The sequence below is a fragment of the Cydia splendana genome, chromosome 9 (assembly GCF_910591565.1).
Source record: "Cydia splendana chromosome 9, ilCydSple1.2, whole genome shotgun sequence".
Taxonomy (NCBI): Eukaryota; Metazoa; Arthropoda; class Insecta; order Lepidoptera; family Tortricidae; genus Cydia; species Cydia splendana.
In genome coordinates this window covers 9,570,628-9,593,499 of record NC_085968.1, presented here as the reverse complement: position 1 = coordinate 9,593,499, position 22,872 = coordinate 9,570,628, and the positions used below count along the sequence as shown (strand labels likewise).

The window sequence follows — 22,872 nt, the reverse complement described above, 5'->3', positions numbered from 1 at the left end:
GCATAAAAAATAATAGCCCTATTTGTCCTACTATTATAGTAGTATAATACCATTGTCCAGTCCATTATTATAGGGTCAAATGTAACCAAATCATGCAATAAATTCCTTGGCAGTATAGTCGGTTTCAGATTTTAGTAAGCAGTAAGCACCACATTGGCTACGATATATCTGTTGGCGAGTGGTGAAAGTTAATGAAATATTTACTTCCAGCTTGGGGTGAAGGAAACAAACAATAATACTTTTAATGGTTTATTCAGTTTCGTAGTTTATACAATCTATGAGTAGATAGATACAAAGATTTAAATTAGATCAGATCACACAGCTAAACAGTTTAAAAGTGTACACATTAATACAAATTTATATTTTCAACATTCTAATAATTTATCCTTTAACAAGTACCCATAAGTGATCCCTGATCGTGGTCTCATTCAACACAGATGTTACCCTACTTTATAATATTACCTTGTAAAAATAGCAATAACATTCAATTATATTATTGTAACACGAGTAATTCTAATTCGAGAACAAAAATATTTTATTATTTTTTTATTAGTAAAAACTATGACGAAACGTCATTTAAGTGTTAGGAAGCGCTCGCCGGCGCGACCACCTCAAGCGGCCGCCCTCGCAATAATGCGTACCTACTCCCGTATAGGTAAATAAATACTTACAAGTATAACACATATCATTAAAAATGTCAATTCTTACTCTATGTTACGAGTTTTAAACAATAACAAGCACTTATCAATCCAAATTGATGACGGTTTGAAAGCTATTGGAAGCTTAATAATACTTTAAAAGATGTTTTTATAGCTTCTACAATAGCTGTCAACTATCGTCATAGTAACTTGGCGATCTATACAGATTAACCGCAAATCTATCTTTGCTAGTGACTAAACTAATGTCGCTGCTAACTGATTTGAGCGCAGCACCTCTGTTACCGGCAAAGATATGTTTGCACTCTTAGATAGATGACGTCCGGTAATGCCAGACTTAATTATGTTGTAAATTATATCGTCGAAATACATGTACAACACAAATCATATATACCCTCGAAATTGACTTAGATATGTTATTAAGGCATCGCGTGAATAGCACTAGGTAAATTGACAATAAAATCTAAGGGACTAATACAACAGCTAAAGCAAAATTGTATGGCAATTAGCGTATAAATACATATGTATAACGATCCTAAATAAATAGGCGTGGATGGATCACTGGATTAGTGACAACTGAAGCTTACAGCCAAAATATATAAACACCTTAAACAAAACCAGTAGAAAAGCAAAATTAAATACTCATACATTTGTGCATCCACTTTATTTTTTTTTAATTTTCTCGAATTTTTGTATAAAAATATCGGTTAGCAACGCTTCGGTCAGACTAATTGTATTTGCCCTTTCGGAAGTTGGTTACGTTGACAAGGTCGAACAGGTCTCTCGGCGGGTCGCGTCCCTCCGACTCGACCCAGTCCTTCGCGCTAGCAACTACCGGCAGTACGGTTTTTTCGCTGCACCACAAATTAAAACACGAATCAGTTTGGCTAAACTAAAATCGTGCTGTTATTATAAAAAAGCATTTGCGAAATTGAAATTGAAATTTATTTATTTGCTTTAAATGTAGTACAATTGTGGTGTTACAATGGTCGAGTGAGCGTACATTCAGACTTTAATAAGTCATGCAAATTATTTCCTTAATAGCTAAATTAAATGAAATTGCGTGCCGTTAACAATGACACAAAATGAAAGCGCGTTTATTTTCAAAGCAAATTCCAATTTTGAAATTTGAATGTACCAAATCCGACGCTATTTTGTTTAATGAAAGCGCGTAACTTTGTTTGCTACGTTGGCGTTCGTTAGTCGACTTGGCGTTGGGTGTGTGTGTGTGTGTGTGTTTACATGAGCTTCTGCTTGGCGCACTCGGGACAGATGATGTCGGCGGCGTCGGTGATGAAGCCTTTGCCGACCAGCGAGGTCTTGCACTGCGCGCAGATGAAGCAGTCGTTGTGCCAGTGGCGGTCCTCGAACGAGATGAAGCGGGTGCCGCCGATGCCTGGAAATTAAAGTTTGTTTTAGTTTTGGCTGTGAAATTCGATATTAGTGACAAAAAGTATCTCGTAGAGAAGTTTCAGAATGATAAACTGCGAAGTTAACTTTCAAAGTTACCATTACACTAGCGCCATCTATTGTCGAGTAGTAAAACCGAATCACTGCCATCTAGTAACAACTCTACGGCTACTCGTGGAATGTAATGTGATGGCTCCTCTACACGGTGGGCCAGCGCCGGCCACTCCAAGGGACGCATTTATGCGTTAGAGGGAGCAAGTGATATTGCTATCTCATTCTACCGCATGGCTGCGTCCCTTGGAGTGGCCGGCGCTGGCCCATCGTGTAGAGGAGCCATTAGGGATTGCAATCCGGTCCGGCGGATCCGGTAATCCGGCCGGATCCGGCACGTTTTAGGAGCTACCGGATCCGGTTGAAATCACCGGATCCGGACCGGATCCGGGAAAATAGAAAAAAAGACCGCACGCAGCACCCACTGCGCGTTTTAGGTGAGATAAAGGCGATGGATAGAAGAAAGAAGTTAAACAGAAAAAAGAACGAATAAAAAATCCAAATTTAGTAAAATAAGAAGATATTTCATATGACGATGATTGAGAACAGAAGAGGATTTCCTCTTCTTTCATGTTGGTGGCACGAATCGGCACGATACGACGATTACGTAAATAATTAGAAGTAAAAATTAAAGGATGGAGATGCCACGGAAGGCATTTGTAACGACCGGTCTGGCCTAGTGAGTAGTGACCATTCAGTGACCCTGCCTATGAAGCCGATGGTCCTGGGTTTGAATACCGGTAAGGGCATTTATTTGTGTGATGAACACAGATATTTGTTCCTGAGTTATGGGTGTTTTTCTATGTATTTATCAATATACTATACGTATATATATCGTCGCCTAGTAGTACTACCTAGAGCTAGCTAGTACCCATATACAAGCTTTGCTTGGTTTGGGGCTACGAGTAGGTCGATCTGTATAAAATTGTCCCCAAATATTTATTCATGAATTACTTATTTATTTGTGATTTAGGCTATAAAACTATTTTCACGGATAAAAAACGAAAGCAAGATAATATTGGAGCGCATTTCATACAATTTTGGTTAAAATTAAAATATTTTGGTACTAGAATGGATGTCAGCGTTACAAATAATTCCATCAAAGAACAGTTACGAAAACTTGTCCTTTCAAGGAGTTCCATTTCCCATGCCATAATTATCCCATTAACAGGCTTTGGAATCTAATCAAATTTATATTTTTATTGTAAACGTATAAATTTGAGCAGAATGTGAATGATTAAATATAATAAAATTAATAAATGACTTAGATTTCAAATTTTATTTTTAAATTGAGATTGACTATGTGACACTTTTTAATACTTAGTTTTATTTTATTGTTACAAAGTTATTTCTTATTAACTTCAAATTGTTGTTTTATGAATACATTTGTAAAAATACCCTTTGTTTCTCATATAACGCATAAAACTTGAAAAATATGTAATTTTATTAACTTTAATATCCCTATACCTAACCGGATCCGGTCCGGCCGGATCCGGCCGGATTGAGGCCGAAATCCGGCCGGATCCGGCCGGATTGAAAATCAATCCGGTTTGCAATCCCTAGGAGCCATGAAGGAAATAAAGAAAAGGATGCTATCCTACAAATAGAACTACTGATTTGCCTTCGAAAAGTCTCCGATATTGCAAAACTTCCACTTGGACAAAAATCGGAACTCATATTTTTATAGGAATGGAAATGAAAGTTAGCTTCGTTTCCTGTGATATTTTCCTGAAATTTCCGAGAACTTTTCCAACTTTTTGGAAACTTTCCGCAACTTGCACATCTGTAAATAGAACCATTGAAGCGGAATTCGTTTCGCCACTAAACGAATTCTCTAGTTGGGTAAGAAATTCCTTATCTACACGACGCAATTTCAGTAGCGCAGCTTATGTTCTTTGCACGTGAAGCACTCGCGGTGCCACCGCTAGATCCCATACGTCACGTGTCTATACTGACCTGTGATGGGCTTGGCGCACGACGTGCAGCGCTTGGCGAACAGCTCGCCGAAGCACTCGGCGCAGTAAGGCTTCTCGTCGCGCGACGTGAACCGCTGGCCCGCCAGCGACGTGTTGCAGTTGGTGCACGTGAAGCACTCGCGGTGCCACGGCTCGTTCTTGTACGTCACGCCGCCTTGCGTGATGATCTGGAACATGGAAATTGGACATTTAATATTCGTATATTATGGAGCTTAAGGCCACGATTTTCGACGAAGCAAGAAAACTTTATTTGAGATTGCGAATTGTGGCGGCGTAGACCTTCTTGAAAGTTATTGTGCCTTTTACCCAACTCTTTGGAAGTTGGATAGCGCTAGAGGCAAATGTTAAGAGTGGAACATACGGTGTTGTACGGGTTGCATGGTGCTTTGCTGTCACCACAACAGCAATAGGCAGCGATTAAGGGTCTGCTGGTGGAATTACAGTAGCAAGCAATTAAGTGCAGTAAGGTATTCAATTAAGTGCAGTAAGGTATATAAACAATCGATTCTAGGACTGAACGACTCACAAATATGAACAGCTCCCTAGACCCATTGTCAAGGAACAATTCATTCCAACTGTTGGCCCTCTGGAAACGCGGTGGTTTTAATATATCCATGCAACCAGAAAATAGCTTTGGATGCCTAATCCCGTTTTTATGAGGCCCTAGGGTTTATTATTGTAACCGTCGTCAGCCTCACCTTGTTGCACTTGACGCAGCGGGTGGCGAACTTGTCCTCGTAGCAGCCGGCGCAGTAGATCTCCTGCTCGCGCGGGATGAAGCTCTTGGTGCCGATGGGGTTCTTGCACACCACGCAGCAGAAGCACTTCTCGTGCCACTGCCGGGTCTTGTACTCCATCTTCTTGGTTCCTGGGGAAGGAATGACGTCACGTTAGTGATTGATGGTTTTACGCGGTTAAGTATCACACTTGCGGATCCGCACGCCTCTGCTATTGTCGGTACTTGTATAGCGATGTCACGCTCGCATTCGGGGTTTATTTTAAAGACAATGAATGGTTGTAGACGCATTGCAGATACCAATCAAAACTCCTCAATGGTCCATACTCGAAACCGAAAACTTTTATTCGTCGACTACGATCACGATTTTAACATCGTTCTATCTTATAAAGATGTACCTATGATAGTTTACGAGCTCTAACAGATTTGTAATTTTATATGGAGTTAAACCATAATAAATGACCTTATGTAACCGGTATAGATTGACTATTTATATTTTTATTGGCTCCTTATTTGGATGTTTACAATGACTTTATTAATAAAATGTGACACTTAATTGGTGTGTAAATTTTAATTGCCTGAATATCTGATGTAACGTCTGGGTCAAGGATTTTAATTATTACTTAGTGAGTGCCTATTTAAGACTAACTTGTTGGCCAAGACAGACAACGAATAAGTGTTGTGGGTTAGGGCCAAGTCTTCTGTCGTTGTAATAAAATAGGGCTAACTGCCTTAACGATTTGAACCCATAAGAGTATAAGGCATTATGGCTTGGCCGTTTTTTGACACCAGAAAGCGTACTACTTATACAATCAGCGTTATAACATCTATTCATACGTATTTGCAAACTTCCCTATTCGTGTTTATGAGATCGTAACAATCGTTTGCGTGTCTCCGATACATCAGATTTGTATGGAGATTTGTCCTTGAAGCTTGCAAGCGGCGTCGATATTTTGGGCCGTGATATATTTGAATGCACGCGATGCATTGTAACATCGTTCAAGGTTCATCGTCTTCATCGAACTATATGAAGATATTGAATTAGATAAGTCTGGGTACCACAAAACAACACTAGGTTTGTACGAAACGATTCAAAATGCAAACTTACGATTTTCAGAATTCAAGTACATTATTGAACATATTTTTCAGTCAGTTAATATTCAGAGGTAGCATTTGACAAATTGACAATGCTGGTTTTGTTTATTTTAAGGCAATATTCAAGCGACAGGACAAGTTGTAGCTTTCTCAACGGAATAGAAGCTAATACTTAACTTTACATATAAGATGTCAAAATCAGCAATTTATGAGTTAGCGTTTTGCGGTTTTTAACTTTAGCGCCTTTTGTTTTGAGACGTCGTTATCGTTGGAACGATACCGATAAAGTTGTTTTCAATGCAACATAAAAGTTCGCGTGCAGAACACGTGGATAAAACATATAATAACCTTAGCGCACTTTACTACGGGGATTTATGTTTTATTTACTAATATATTCACTGTACCCATGTATTGCTATAACAACTAGCTGTGACTATAAATGCTGATTTTTGGAGGTAATTAATGTTTTGAAAATCTAGATGTTATTTTGGTTAAACAATAAATAGGTAAACAGGTAAGGGCATTTGTGTGTTTATTAGAGATATTTGTTCCCGAGTTATATATGTTTTCTATATATTTAAGTTATATAAATCGTTGTCTAAACCAATCGAAACTAAATAGAAGCCAAAACACAAGTTTTATTGAGCTTACTTTGGGACTAATTCGATTTGTGTAAGATTGTCCCCTGATATTTATTTAATATATTTATCTATACCACATACCCATTGTAGACCAGTATTTCAATGGATTTTTGTAGGTCTTCATTCAATTAATCATCATTATTGACTCATCCCGACTTTGATCCAGTTAAGAGTCGAATAATTTCAATAACCGTTCATTACGCCATTGTCCTCGAGTGAAAGGTCCGCGGTTGACAACTTTTACCATCCCACGGGCAGGGTATTGATTTTAATTGCTAATGATTAGGGCTCACGTCCACTAGGTCCAGTGGCCTACTAACTATATCTCTAAGAAAATAATAGCCACGATTGAAAGAGCCGATTTGCAATAATCCAACGAGGGTGAAGCGAGTAATTAAATTAGAAAAATATGAAATGAAAGGTTGATTGTTGTTGAGTGGCGTGCTAATGGTCCAAGGTAATTAATATCTACATTCTGTAACCTAGTGCTCCCTTATAGCACAAGTTATGGAAATTTTAATAGCATTTTTTTTTATTAAATTATTGTTAATTCTTAAATGATGTAATTTTATACAAAAATATTTTGTCGGTCTAGCATGAGTGGCGTTCTCGCGCGTGATTTCATACATCTTCTAGCGCGACTTCAAGTATGGACTCGCGTGCGAGAACGCAACTTATGCTAGACCGTCTGATGTACCTACTTAAAAAAGTTTTATTTTAGTTGAATCCTTAGCATGGTTAGCCAGATGTTGCCGGCGAATAATAGCCGTCATTTAATTAAATTGGCGTATTCACGGCGATACAACGCTTAAAGCTTTACACACAAGGCTTGTAGCACAATTCCACGCTAAACGTTCCTCTGACACGACTAGCAATTTGCATTTTGAGGCCTAGATTAAGTGCAGTTTATGTAAACATACGCATGTACATACCTACCTGATTTTATGGATTCTACATACCTATGCATTTTTGCGCTGGTTTAAAATTAATGAGCCTGCTCTGCTCGAGTCAATATTGAAATTAAACGGTATTCTACATAATAACTGTCCCTTTAAATGACATATATGACTATCTATTTTTGAAGTAAAATCACCATTGCTAAAAGGTTGAAGGACCCATTTATTGTATTGTATGGACAGACATTATAATAGTTTAGGTAGGTACCCTATTTTGGATTTTGTTTAGTAGTTGGAAAAAATCCATCAAGTAATTTATGTGGGCGGTAAGCTTGCTAATGTAACTTTAGTGTAAATAAGTACTGATCAATGGATCGGCATCCTTACCTCGACCCGTCCGTGACTAAGTGGGCATTTGACGTGGGAGGTAATAACGGTGCCACTCGTAATTGAACAGCTTGCACGGTGACAGTTTTGCATTAAAAATCGAGTTCGATGAAGGTGACGGTAAAGCTCTGCGTGATTTATAACCGGGCCTTTCGTATGAAATTAAAAATAAAGGATGACTCACGCTATAGTCCGTTTTTTTTAGCATTAGAAAGAACTTCGCAGAAGTAAGCTTGTGGTTCCAAATGCGGCACTTTTAGCGGTAATAATGTGAAGTAAATTATATGTATTGACCATGCTACATTAGATAATTCAATAATTATTAACAATTAAAGAGCCTGATAAAAACTGCACGCTTGCTTCTGTGGAGTTCTTTCTAATGCTAAAAAAAACGAACTATAGAACAGTACGGGTTCAGGCCGAGGCGACCGACCCTTCGTTTTCTATAGAAAACATCAAGTGATCACCGAGGCTCGGAAGTGGCATTTTATAGAAAACGAAGTGTCGGACGCCACGGCCCGGACCGTTCTAGCGTGAGTCATCATTTATGCATGAGGAATAGGAAATTTGTTGTTTATTTCTGGTGTCAAGGATTCCACAAAAGCCGTATTCTAGCTATAGCTAATTTAGCTTTCTTTTTATTCAAAAACTGCAGCTACCTACTTAGGTTCATACTTAAAGTAAGTATATAAACGTCGGCATAAGGTTAAATCAATAAGAACTGAAAATCGACGTCTCTTCTACAGCTAATGAAAGAAAAGGTTAATTACTTTACATGGCGGCGTATGTAGTACATAAATTCGAACCACGCAAGAGCAACTTACTGTATTTACAATACTTACACTTACTTTTAAATATAAATAGTTGGTAAACTCTTATAAACAAATGCATTACTTTCAGATTGTGTTATGAAACACTGGAATTAAAGATTACCCCTAAACTACTTATACATCTACTAGGTCAGCCACTCTAATATTACGAACAATAAACCTTGACTTTTTGTTTTAAAAATAAAAAGTGGAGCATAATGTTATTTATGTTTTCGTGTCGCAACGAGCCCTGTGTCTAACCCAACCACAGGACATTGGATACCGAGTTACCGAGACTGCGGTTTACTCGCGAAGAAACTAGAATGCTTAAAGCTAAGACGGAAATTGATACTGTTTACGTTTGTAGTGCTTCAAGGATGTAGTTTTATATACATAAATATATCAGGTACAAGAATTTCTTTAACTAGTGGCTTGGCTGAGCAAGGCATAGTGCTAGTATACTCGAACACAATAAATTAATAACATTTATATTAGGTCAAATAAATAGGAATGAGGAATGGTTTTTTCACCACACCAGCTCGGAAAGGCTTACTTTGCACTTCAAAAACTGATAGCAAAGTTGCATTTTATTCACATGTGAGGCAAAGTAATCAAATGCAAATTTTGAGTTGTTTTCTTATGTTTGCTGGTAGAATTGAGTTTTAAATGATGATTTTGGATGATAAATATTTAAAAACATTCATTTGGATTTGATTTGGTTTGATTTTGTTTGATATTTTACATTGAATATTTGCTTCGGGTTGGTGTGGTGAAAAATGTTGTGTTTCACTCGGAGACAAATTTTGTTTAACCCTCGTGCTTTGAAACCCTCGCAACGCTCAAGATTCCATTTTCGAACCACTCGCTACGCTCGTGATTCAACTTTGGGATCTTTCGCTTGCTCGGGTATCAATATTAGCACGAGCGGTTAAACAACAACTTTGCCCCCTTGTAAAACAAATAACTATTGTTTAGCAATAAAGGTTTCTCATGTACCTACGATTTAATCTAGTTTTATAGCGGTGTACAAACAAATTATAAATGGAGCAAGTCAAACACACGGTCGCGCTACGCGTTGCAGGACCTTATGCGATTGCTACGCCGTAGCACAACCAGCAGGTTGTACCTACAAACTAACGGAGCAATTCAATGCCACATAATTCTAATATCTGTGTGGATTACATACTCTAGTAGTAGTAGTATTTTACCCTAAAGGCGATATTATTTGAAGAGAAAAGGTAGATTTCAAACATAATGTGTAAGTTTCACATCACAAGAAACAGACTTTGGGAAATCTAATACATGCCGTACGTCCCTTTGTTTGTATAGGAACCTATACACTAACATGTTGCATTAACGAAGTTCTGTGTCGGATAGTTTTGGCCACGTGAAGCTAATATTTGCCCAATTGCCGTAACCAGCCGTATTTGCCGTGTAGAGTGACGGCAAACAGAGGATCCCACGTCGCCGACGCCATGACATCACCGGCCTTCGCGCAGGCATTGATTCATGAAGTTTTGGACAACTTTTAAATGTATATGTTGTATACATGTTGTATAACGTAAGAATTTAAAATTAGGCATGATTGACTCTATTGAAAGTGAGTTACAATTGTTTATTTCCACGTCACCAAACTTATGAACGATGCTCTCAATTATAATAATCTCTTGCCGGCAAAACTTAGTATTTTAACCTTTTCACTTAAAAACTTTGCAATCAAATTCATTTACCTCTTCAGTCCCTATTTATCTTTTGGGTTTTTATTAGCAGCCAAAGCCCTAACCGCAAAGATATGAACACGACAGTACACATTAAAATTAAATACATTTTAGACATATGTGTTGCAGTAGTTGTTAAGGATTTCGTCGGTAGACATTGTATTGTTATTGTATTGTCGGTTTATACATTAACAAACAGTACAGTAGGTAAATTAGATCTGTTTTACATCTACAAAAATATTTGCTGATCGATTTGTAAACTTAGATCTGTTTAAAAGGAATGGTTTTAAGTGTCGTAGCGCTAAGCCAATAAGTAATTAAAACATAATAGAACAAATATTTTCTGCAACAGATATATGACATGGTTCGGTATGAAAAGTCAAGGACAACATGGATAGAGCCAAACTATCATCTTGTAATGCCTACTGTCAAGTGTCAGACATCATAATTATGATGTCATCGCTCATTAATAGATCAATACAGCTATTGATCAATTTTATCATAATGAAACGTTTGTAAATGTATGCTAGAGTTTATTCTAAAACCCGAACTATGCCACTACAAAGTTATCCCACTTATCTCAGTCAATACAGAGACACTGTCGCAATGAGATATATACTCTCGTACTTCGATGTTAGTTCAAAGTGTTTAAACTTTTGATTCGCAAATTTAAGTTTGTCTATGATTACGTCATTAAGTATGAATAGCAAGGTCAAAGGCTCATCAGTGAACGAAGTTGTTCATTCGCTTGTAAAAAAAAGGTATGTCGTTGTACTTTCGACCCTGCGTGTTGGTATTTAGTTTCTCGCATGGTTGTTAAAGTAATTAAATTAGTTTCAGTTTGCATGATTTGTTTTGTAAAATCAATACCGTGCACACTTGTTGTGCAAAAAGTAGACGTTCAATACAACTCTACTTTATAAATATAATACAAAATGTAGGTACATATCGGTATGTAGTTTGAGATTTGTCGGCTAATCTGTAACTATATTGTCTAAGGATATTTCTTCTCTTTACGTGTATTAAAGTACGTGTACCTGCAATAGAAATCTCTATATCTTCAATACTTATGCCTAATTTATTTTAAATGTATACATAGTATGTGTTCACTGCAGTTTTGTGGTGATATTAATTTTTTACTAAGAATACAGAATAAGTCAACAGGAAATACAGCGTAAACAAATATTTTAGTTGCTGTTGTATACCTACAGCAAAAATACATGTGCTATGGTGGTAGCGGTAGCTACCGAGTATAACTACTTCCACTTTACGTCTAGTTTTTATAGGACAAGTTAACAGCTTGCTCGACCTTTAAAGAGGCATTATATGACTAATGCCAAAGAGTTAAACAAGGTATTGTTTAGTTTCCCATATTTGCACTGCATCTATTGGCTATTGTATGCCCTATTGTATTGATTGTATTGTAGCTATAACTTGAGTTTCTAGGCGCATTTCAATCAGTGAAATATGTTAGAAATCGGTATTGATGGTATGTTATGCCGAAGAAATTATAAATGGCTTCCACTATATTTTAGGGATCCTAAACTTACTGCATTCGTGCAGTCTGGATTTTGACTCTTTGGATTTACCTACAACATTTACTAACTAAAGACAAGCTTTCGATAGCAATTTGACCAGATGGGAGGTATTTGGAGAAGAAAAAAAAGAGTAATCAGTGAAATTGTATATTAAATACTTTGATATTCTCCATGATAGCATAAGTTTACAAAGACTAGGTCATGGATAGCGAAATCTAAAATACACTAATGGAAATGTTGAAACAAAACACGCGAATACTATTCCAAAGTAATTTGTAGTTTAAATATGTATGTATGTAGTTGCTTACTGTAATCTGGCAACAAAGGTAATATTGGATTTGTAATGAAAAAATCCCACGCGAGGATTTACTTTTTCCGATCTAACTTTTGGTTTTATTGCAGGCCGTTAACGGAGTTGAATATAAGCTATTCAATAAAATGCTATTTTGGAACGTTTACGTTAAAGCCATTGTAATTATTATAACTAGACGTTAATACTTTTGACGACCAGTCTGGCCTAGTGGGTAGTGACCCTGCCTGTGAAGCCGATGGTCCTGGGTTCGAATCCCAGCAAGGGCATTTATTTGTGTGATGACACAGATATTTGTTCCTGAGTCATGGTTGTTTTCTATGTATTTAAGTATTTATATATTATATATATCGTTGTTTGAGTACCCACAACACAAGCCTTCTTGAGCTTACTGTGGGACTTAGTCAATCTGTGTAAGAATGTCCTATAATATTAAAAAAAAAAATACTTATAATTTTCGGTGGGATAAGCTTTGGAATGATAATTATTGTTGCTATACGAAAATCTCTTTTTTTATCAAGGAATGACTGTTGTAAACATTCAAATGTGAAATTTAATTTCGCGCCAATCAAGAAGTTTTATCGAGCACGTTCCTTTACACGCAGTTCGCTCACCTGCGTCCACGTGTCGCGCTTGATAAGAATTGGCAATGCATTGTTTTCATACCATTCAAGGGCGCTGATTTATTTCTGCGACTGATGAATACTTAATTAACAAAACAATACTGAATATAACAAGAATAGTTTCCCATTTCTATTTTACCATCGGTTCGTCTGTTACTCGTCCTATTAAGTATGTTCTCGCTTTTTTTATCTGGGGGCTAACCAAGATGGTAATCTTAATAACTATCGCAATCGCCAATCGAAAAGTAAATAATGTATTGGGATAACATTACAGATGCTATAAAAAGAAACTTGAGCATTTTCAAACATTATTTGGGCGTTTTCTAAAATAAATATTGAAAACCTGATTCTTTCAAATCTGGACGTTCTTGGGCTCATTTTACTCAGTATCGACAGCATTCTCCATCCCACCATTAAAAAAAGATATCACAAAATGTCCATTCCATTACGTCACGTTTTAATATGAAAATTTTTTTCACTTGTATGTGCGTGACGTAGTGGAACGTACAATTTTCATAAAAAAATTTTGGGACATTTTATTTTATCCTCAGAATTGAATATGCTAGTGATTCTGAGTTGAAGGAACCCAAAAACACCAGGATCTGTGAGAATCAGGTTTTCGATATTTATTTTAGAAAACGCCCATTTAACTTTAGTTTGGCATTTTCTATAAATGATTAACATTTTTTCATGTGTTGGTTTTTGGTCAAGAACTTGCACATGTGCAATTGTGCATTGACATGTGTATGGTTTCCTCGTCGGAGGGTGGCTGAGGTTATCTGTCGCGGTCAAGGCGAGCGGCCCGCCATCTGTTCCTTGCGGCGGCAATGTTCCTTCGCGCCGGCAACCTTCCGCCGGAAGTTTTTCTCCGCGTGTCGGTGATAGCGGACAGACAATATTATGTCACTATGATTGATTGACAGGAAGAGAATAAATATTGACGCCAGTATTGTTGAATCTTGGCCATTCTATTTTATTTATAAAAAAAGAGAATCTAAGACGTAAGCGATCCTCATCTCAGAAACCTCCAAAACTTATAAGAATTAGAAAATGTGGAAAATAACATATTATGTACCTACCTAGGTAAATGTCATTGCATTTTTTAGTGGCCATCTTATAAGTAAGGTTTGTTATTAATGACTATAATTATGATATGATATGTAGTCATTAATCAAAATGAGTCAGAAATGCGAATTTGCGTCAATGTAAAATTATAAGTATAAACTTGTTTACACAGAAATAAATATCAACGAGTCCACCCACTTGTTCAATTAATTAATTTCAGAGACAATTCTCACAAATTGCATAATTATCGTGCTATAACACCATATTAGTATACTTACATTACGTAACAACAAAAGTTATTTTTCTTCGAAAGTAACGACCTCAGTTTGTTTAAATGTATAGCCTTATAAAGATACACATTAAAGCCACAGTTTAAGGAATCGAAGTTAATTGAGCCCGTGTTTACTGTTACGTAAATTTATATAAATCAAATATTTATCTGTCATAATTATGAGTAATTGAACTATAAATTTTATATACATATGTGTTTATATACATTAATAATTGTGTCAGTATCATTTATATTATTTCGACTGACTATGTGAAAATTAAAGTACTTACTCATCTTCCTCATCCTAGTACTTATTTCTGCCAAAATTGCTAAATATATATGAATTTAAATATTATTCATTTCTCCAACATGTCATAAACAACTTTTTTTAAAGGGGAGCAAAGGAAAAGGTATTGTAGCGACACGGCGCAAACAGCCAGTCTGAACGGATATTACGGTATTACACCGATTTGTAAGCATTTCCAAGCTGTTTAACTTTATGTCGAGTTTCATAGCGATTTTTTGTTTTTAATTGCGTTCGTGCTCAAAGTTAATGTTTATTTAGTATACCTATGCAATATATATATTATAATCTTCAAAGCAAGACACTTATGTAAATAACTTTAATGTGTAATGCTATATGTGCTATATGTAGGTATGTCCATGGCATCGTAACTTTTTGAATAGCAATATGTAGGTATGTAATATTTGTAGCATCAAGAAGGGGCACAATTCAATTTAAGTTTGAAATGGGTTGTGTAAAACTTAAACGATCATCCATCTCTGGCACGGCTTCCCCTTTTAAGGCACGCCCTGAGCGCAATTAATAGTTTCAGTGAGCCTTTATACGTTTGTAAACTGGGATTAATTGTGTAACTATCTGAGCGGACTGTTTCAATCCGCCCGGCTAGTATGGCCATAAAATCTATAAAAAGTTCTTCAGATCTTTACGACCCGGTTTTACGCCTTACGATCAATAGCTATGTCTAAAAAAAGGTTCTTGGGTTAATTACAGATTTAACTTATTTTGAGATTGTCTAATAACCAAATCGTTACCTATGGATATTATTTAATAGTCAAATGTTGATAGCAAAAAATATGAAGTTCACCACACTGATCACGAATACGTTTTTGTAGTGAATAGTGAATATTGCAGTTGAGTGGTGTAGTGTAGCTATTTATGACTGTGTGTGTATCAGTGTATGTGTGTGAATAAATAGATATGTAGATAGTTCATCAAAGGTATTTGCGAGACGGGTCGTGAAATTGGGTTACAATCAGTCGGGACCCGTCAAATCGGCTTAAGTCTGGATGGTATTTCATCTCCCTAAACGCTATTATGCTTTTACCTAGTCTATCAATAGGTGTAGTTACCGTAGAATGGATAGTTAACGTAGTCTATTTACAGCGTTCAATCACCAGATAAATACTATCGTGACGATAATAATAGCTCCCTCCTTTTGTTACACATGCGATGTCTTACTTAATCCTAATAGTTATCCCAAAGTTGTTCTACGTTATTTTGTTCTAGTCTTTTGAATAAATCTTGGACGTTAAATCTCTTTTCTGCATGACATTGCTTAAATTTGTTCGGATGTTTTGCTTTACCTAACTAGGTGAAGGTAACAAATCCGTCAAGTCGTTATTGTATAACTATTTACTATAACCGTATGTTTTTACATAAATCATCTCAAAATTTCGGCCGAAACAACATTTTCACCGCCGAATCTATTTCTAAGGCAAGTCAACATGGAACAAAATTGCTTCAACAAGCTAATATAAGGTACATTAAAATCGTTTTTCATGCAGTTGTAACTTAGTCTTTTAGTTAATTGAAATAAGATACACTTTTCATGCGGAATGTCAAGTGAGATACGACTTCAGGAAAACTAATACAGATGCATGAATGAGCTTTTGTTAACGTTTGGCGCCTTGTTTAGACAGATATTTAAATTTCTTATTGACTGATGGTTAGGAATATGCAAATAAAAAAGGCAAAGCTATTTCTTAAGGTAAGGTACTTTAATTATTTAAAATAGATGGAATTTTTTTTGGATTTAATTAAGAAATAAGTAGTAGTTTCTAAATTAAGATTGAAATCGTTTTTTTTTAGTAAGGTAAGGTACTGGGTTTGTATACTTTGTTTGAATTATAATATTATTTGAATATACTGGCTCATTGTTTAAAAACATTTGTCCTGCTTAAACATCTGCATACGTGTTTGTTATACTAATAATAAAATTAAATACGGCCTTCATTTCATTGAATGACAAGATTAATTGAATGAAAGGATAGACGACATAGACGTTCATTCAATTACGAGTGAACGAATTAATGGTGCGGCTTAGAATTAACGGGTGACTAATGTAAATTTACTTGACGCCTGTTTATTGCTATGGATAAGGGACGTGTAAGAAATCAAAAGAGTATTTTAGGACTTTTAAGTCTTTACAACGAAATATTAACTTATTATATAGGTGGACGTCCGTTAGCGTGATTTGTGTTGTGCGGATGAAAAAATGCAAACAATGTTACAATTTTTTTTGCAAAATACGAATTGTAACAATTCGCCGAAATATATCTGAATTCTGATATGAACGTCCATAATTCTAAAAGTTTTCATGTCCGAATGATCACTGTGCTGGCTAAAATCAGATACGAATAGGTATGTATTTTGAAATTTATGAATTCAGAAAGTTCTTGAAAATCTGTAAATTTCATCTCATTTCCGAGACAGTCCGATATGAGTTCAGTAAAGACAAAAGAGTATAAGTATGTATAAATTCAGATTTCAATTCGGATATGTCTTTGTCTACGGCTCCGCCGGCGCCGGCGACCAGAATTTTATTAAAAACTATTTAAATAATTTTACGGATTTTACCTATTAAACAACCCTTATTTTATTTATAAGGCACACTAGAAAGATAACATTATTACAATTTTATCGAATAACTATACCTATATATTTTTATTAACAGTTGCAAAAGCATTACTAATCGGATGCAAGTCGAATTCAGATGAAACTCATGCATCAGGGATCGCAAGACAGTAGGTTGTATAAACAAATACTGCTTTATGATAATAATAATTAAAAAACCTATATAATGTCAAAAGGGCATCTACGTGTTGGCTTCGGCTCCACGCCTCCCAAATGTCCGGAACACCATTGTTCCGTTATGGAAATACATATTAAAAGCAAATATATTCGCAGTATACATGTTTTATCGAAATATTATTAAGCAAGTTTTACTTCAGACCCCGAAGTTAAAAATAATTTATAAGTTTTCATTTAAAATATAAAATAATATATATTTTTTTAATGTAGACAAAAAAAACTCCCCAACTTTGGCAACCCAATTAAAGTATAGCGGATGCAAAATTCGAACGGCATACAAATGAATGATTTAATATTTATTTTGAACGAATTACGTCTGCGGTTAACAACGTTTCGGTGCATTTACATGGCATTGGCAATAAATAGGCGGCCGCATCGTATACGGCTGGTAATCAATCAGTCAGTAACTTATTTTTTGTATATTTTTACTTAATACTTCTTAAGTCTAACTTTAACTAGGACAAATTCCTTTCGTAATCATTAATATCTAGTCGCTTAGTTGTACTTAGATGTTCTATTACCTATTGTTATTCAACCATTGCATGCCTATCTATGCCTAGATGTAAGGTATTTTATATAAACAATAATATTGAAACAGCTGTAGAATTTTACAATAATTTCACTAAGATGTTGCCAGAAATTAAAGCAATTTCATATATGGAATACAATAAAAAAACCTGCAATAGTTTTCCTTGGGTCTCCAAGCAAGCACTGGTCCCTCAGGGCGCAGCAGAACTTTTTGTTTTCCCTTTCAGCTGTGGCGTTAGGCAGGAACATAGACAATATGGCGACATCCTCGTTATTCTCCCTCGCCCTTCGTATTCTATCTTGCCCTACTGTTTTTGTCGTCAAATGTAGACGAGATTTTATATCATCACTCAACACATCCGCCGACATTTTTGCTCAAGTCCTTCAAAATTAAGAAAAAAGAAAAGTCGCGTCCGTATTGACGTTTGCGATTTAAAAGTTAAAAAGCGCGCCAAAGACTACTTATTCTTTATAAACGCGAGCGTGGTGTAGGCTTCTCGGCGGCCAGTACGTTACTGGCTGTTTGGTGAGATAGTCGGAGGGAGGCGTAGGCACGGTGTAGGCTGTGGATCCACCGCGATAACTTACTGCAGAGATGCTCGTAATGAGGAAACAATTCATTCTCAATCATGTTAATTGTCGTGTCATAGATCAACAGATGTGGATCTTGACCTCCAAATTACTGTATGTTAAGTTTACCGTAAGTATGGTCGTAGGTCGTAGTTAAATAGATGCGATTATCTACCACAATACGATACGGGTTATCTGCTCTTTAAATTAAATGCAAGCTTAATACTGCACCCTCGTCTAATATTTAATGTAATAAGTTTCCTGTGCCAACGTTAAGTATATTTTCTAATTACGGAAATAAGATTAATTTCTTTCTTTAAGTTACTTACCTAATTTAATAAAAGATATATATGTGATGTACCGCCCTAACATTGACAAGGTACATTACACATACAAAAAATACTAATAGGTATTTTTTTAATGATATGTCAAAGAACGAGTTTTTAAACATGTTCCTATGTAAGTATATCTTTTTAACTATGGTCTTTATATAATTAATGACATAATCATAATCTCTACAAAAAGTGTGTTTACTATCATTAGAGTTTTTTGTTTAACTATTAATTTGCATTTCATATTAACCAGACGTTTTCTCGGAAGTTTTTTATATGAACTGAACCGTATGAATAGGTGAGACACGTTCAGACGATAAGCAGTCGATAACTTTAACACGTGTGTTAGACACACATTAACACATAGGTAAATCAGTCTTACTAATGTTATAAAAAGCACAACTACAAAACAACATGGAATAAAACTAACAAAATAACCAAAAAATGCTCGTACGATTGAGTATGTGGCCTGTATTCAGCCACTATTCCAATTTAATTCAAATACATATTTAATCTCATCATCAGTGGGTCCCTCTTACACTATAGCTAGCCCAAATGCATACCCTATTAGCATTTGGGCTAGTATCACATACAATTAACACAACTCCTATGCAATCCCAATACGTAGGTACATACATCATTTGCAAATTTGGAAATCCCTGAGCTATTGGTATATTTTCTTATATCTGTATATTTACTGTGAAAATAACGAGATGCCTATTTTCGTATTGCGTAATGACTTTCAATAAAATCTGTGACAACGGCAGCATTTGCCACAAAGTCAGATGCCAAAAGCGCAATTCGTTTTCTGTTTGCATTCTGTACATTTGATAGAATACGAGTATGTTAGTAGAACAAGGTGGCAAGAAAATGAAGAGTCCTTTGTGGTTGTGGGTGGATGTGGGCTGACGGATGATGAATAGAACCAGATAACCTAGAAATATATTTACATTCAAACTAATTATGCATATGTATTGCAAATGCATTGGAAGTAAACATCGATAAGCTGTAAAACAAATACATATGTAAGTATGTTATGTTACAAAACATTAAGGTCTTAGTTAAAATTATCTGTTTTCTGAATTCACTGTACCTAAAGCTAAAGAGATACGGAGCCAATTGCAAAACTGAGTTTTTCAGAATGTGAGAGTTGATAAAGCTTTGAAAGTACAACATTATTTAATTAACGTTATACTCAAAAATACTTCACAGTATTCTAAGATTTGTAGATTTTTTTAAAATTTTCATTAATGGATTTTCCAAATAAAGTTGGTTGATTGACACAATGTACACTTGTACAGTCTCCGCTCAGGTTTGGCGGACGATCTTGAGCGAAGATTCTGGCATCATCGAGGCGCGCCTTCGTAAATTTGTATATTATAAATGTTGGTTATCTCGTTTTAAGTTATTACCTCATGTTTATAAATTTAGGGGCATTTTAATAATACTTTAAAAAAATGCTAACTTACGAGTACAAAATGTGAGTTTAGTACAGTAAATAAAAATATTTAATTTTAATATGGTCATTTTAATTAAACAGGTCAACAGTTGCATATATTTATCTTAACAGAGATACACTAACTAAATAAACACAAAAAAGCTTATTTATATTCGTAGTTCATATAAAAAAATAATCAATCACAATGTTCTTTACAAAATTACTAGGTATAAAATAAATAGGTAACTGAGTTTCAGAACTTCATTGGTACCTCGTATTTTGTTTCTAATTGACCCAGTTGGCAACAGCTTTGTATATTCTGTTGTCCTAAAAATATGTATGCCGTTATGTTACTTAGGTTATATACTGTAATAAATCTATATGATTTATATGAGGTCATAAAATTATCATATCTGAAACAGGTGTCATTACATCGCGTTATGCCCGATGGGCACTAAATTAATAGCACTGATGCACTTGAGATGCAGGTCAGTGTCAACTTACTCCTATATCATTAGGGAGCATTACTGTTTTGTTTATTATACTGTTATGATACTTATGATGAAAGTGGCTAAATTTTGATCTTAAAAGGTTTTGGTAAGTATTTCACATTCTCCCCAAAAACGGAGAGAAACCATTTATTTAGTTTCTCTGACAATATTTTTCAATATGGTTGTTGCATAGTATATCAAGTTTCGGAGAAACTTAAACAATTAAATCGTACCTATACAAAGGATGGACACAGTATACATTCGGTATGGACATTGCAAGACGGCTACCATCTGCTCTAGTGTTTAATAGTACATTATTGTCGAGGCTCGGAAGTAGCTACTTGCAGGCTGAGGATTCGTTTTAAACGGACGACCTTGGGAGTCCGTTTAATTGAATCCGAACCCAGCAAGTAGCCTTCCAGCCGAGTCATATATAGTGCTTTTCTCAAAAATGGTGCAAGAACTATAAATATCATAGAAATATTTTACAAAAGCAACGTTCTTACGTATATATATTTTCACAGAAAAAAGTAGAAACAATTGAAAAAATTAGCTTTGCCGCCTTTTTATTTTTTTAATAAAAAAATAGAAGTGTATTTTTCTGCCGAAAATACGCCAACCTATTTGAGACAGCTAAATAGTCGCGGTACTAATCATCTGTTTGGCTGTTTAATGGGCCTGTGCCTTCATTTGATATGGCCATTTCATCTTTTAAAAAGTTTGGAACTCGACAAATAATGGAATTTGTATGCAACATTGCAGTCCCAAAATCGAGACTGCAATGTTTTTAACTTTTTAATTTTTGACTGACCATAAACTACGCGCTTCGCGACCTATTTTTTAAACGGCAAAGTCGACTTTGCCGTCCATTTTTGAGAAAATTAAATATGTAAAGCGAACATGCACGGCACTGGTAGTTTGGACAACATTGCTGGATTGGTCGGTAAATCACTAGTACCTACTAGCGCTGTTTAGGGTTCCGTGGCATAAAATATTATTTGTAACTTTATCACTAGCTAGTTACATTAGCTGGGGTAAATAAAATATTTCTATTTAAATACTTCGTTACCTATTAGATACTGTAGAACTAGATATGCCTAACAACATACATAGGTCACACGAAAACTGGAGTCGGAAATACCAGTTCACTTTAGTACTGTACCTAATAAAAAATTGCTTAAGTTTATATGTTTTGTCAACCTCTAAATTTCTACTCATAAGTTTATATATTTAAGAGCTCATTAAAACGATAAACCAAATGATAATATTTTAATCCCTTCTACGCATATAATACATGGGCACTAGGCATTTTCTCCAAAATCAAACATTCATTAATATTAAATAATATGACAGCATTAACGCGATTATAACACGGAGAGCTCAATACATCACCCGGTGATTTAATCGCAGGATCAATGAATAATTTAAAACAAAACGCTGTCTGTGCCACAAATCTAATAATACAACTTTATTGAAGGAAGCGGACAAATTTGGAACTAAATTTTATTCATACAACATCGCTGTTTTACTGAGACTCGTAGCGACGGTACCTTTTGTTCTGGCAAATTTGTAAACTCACAGACAGTTTTATAAAAAATAAACAGCCGAAATACAACTTTATGCATCTACAAATAAGAAAACGTTAGGTTTTCCCAATGTGTGCTGTATTGGTTATACTAATGATGTGCCCACACCTTTATTTCCAAGTGGGTATGATTTTGTTTTTGTATGGAAATCAGGGGAAGATGCCGTGCGCGTGATTTATGGATATTGCGAGAGTATTTTTCCACGAGGATATTGTAGGTAATTATTTTAAATGTTGTTGGAAAATACATGACTAAGCAAACATTTATCAAAATGGTTTTCAACTAGGTAGGTACCTACTTTAGTTAAAAATTGTCATTTAATTCCATTAAAAAAAATTAGTTTGGTAACAAAATCCGATTTTTTTATATGAGTCTAGACTCTAGAGCGTCCCACTACTAGGCAAAGGCCTCCGTCCCACTTTTCCACGTTTCCCGATCTTGACCCGTCTCCCACCAGTTACTATTCAGATAGAGTCTGTTCGGAAAGAGAAGAGTCGTGGAATGTATTGGGCCCCATACATTCCACGACTCTTCTATTTCCGCACACACTCTAGACAAAATAAATTGCCCCCTCCTCGCTTCTATCTGGCATCTTTATGACAAAACTTTGATCACCAGATCGCTATCGTT

General features: G+C 35.6%; 1 protein-coding gene across 5 annotated transcripts in view; it reads right to left on the bottom strand.

Annotated features, from left to right (window-relative positions):
• Nucleotides 1–236: 236 nt before the first annotated feature.
• The window catches only part of LOC134793527 (four and a half LIM domains protein 2-like), a 215,124-nt gene continuing 192,488 nt past the window's right edge, over nucleotides 237–22,872 (bottom strand). For 4 of the 5 annotated variants that reach the window (XM_063765123.1, XM_063765122.1, XM_063765125.1 and 1 more), the window contains 3 exons: nucleotides 4,792–4,961; nucleotides 4,074–4,260; nucleotides 237–2,052 (listed from right to left, as the gene is read on the bottom strand). In XM_063765123.1, the coding sequence (XP_063621193.1) occupies nucleotides 1,895–2,052; nucleotides 4,074–4,260; nucleotides 4,792–4,961 (515 nt within the window). In that variant the 3' untranslated portion in view covers nucleotides 237–1,894. Of the gene's footprint in view, nucleotides 2,053–4,073; nucleotides 4,261–4,791; nucleotides 4,962–17,974; nucleotides 18,340–22,872 lie in introns of those variants that run through there. The other variant, XM_063765126.1, reaches the window with a different exon arrangement.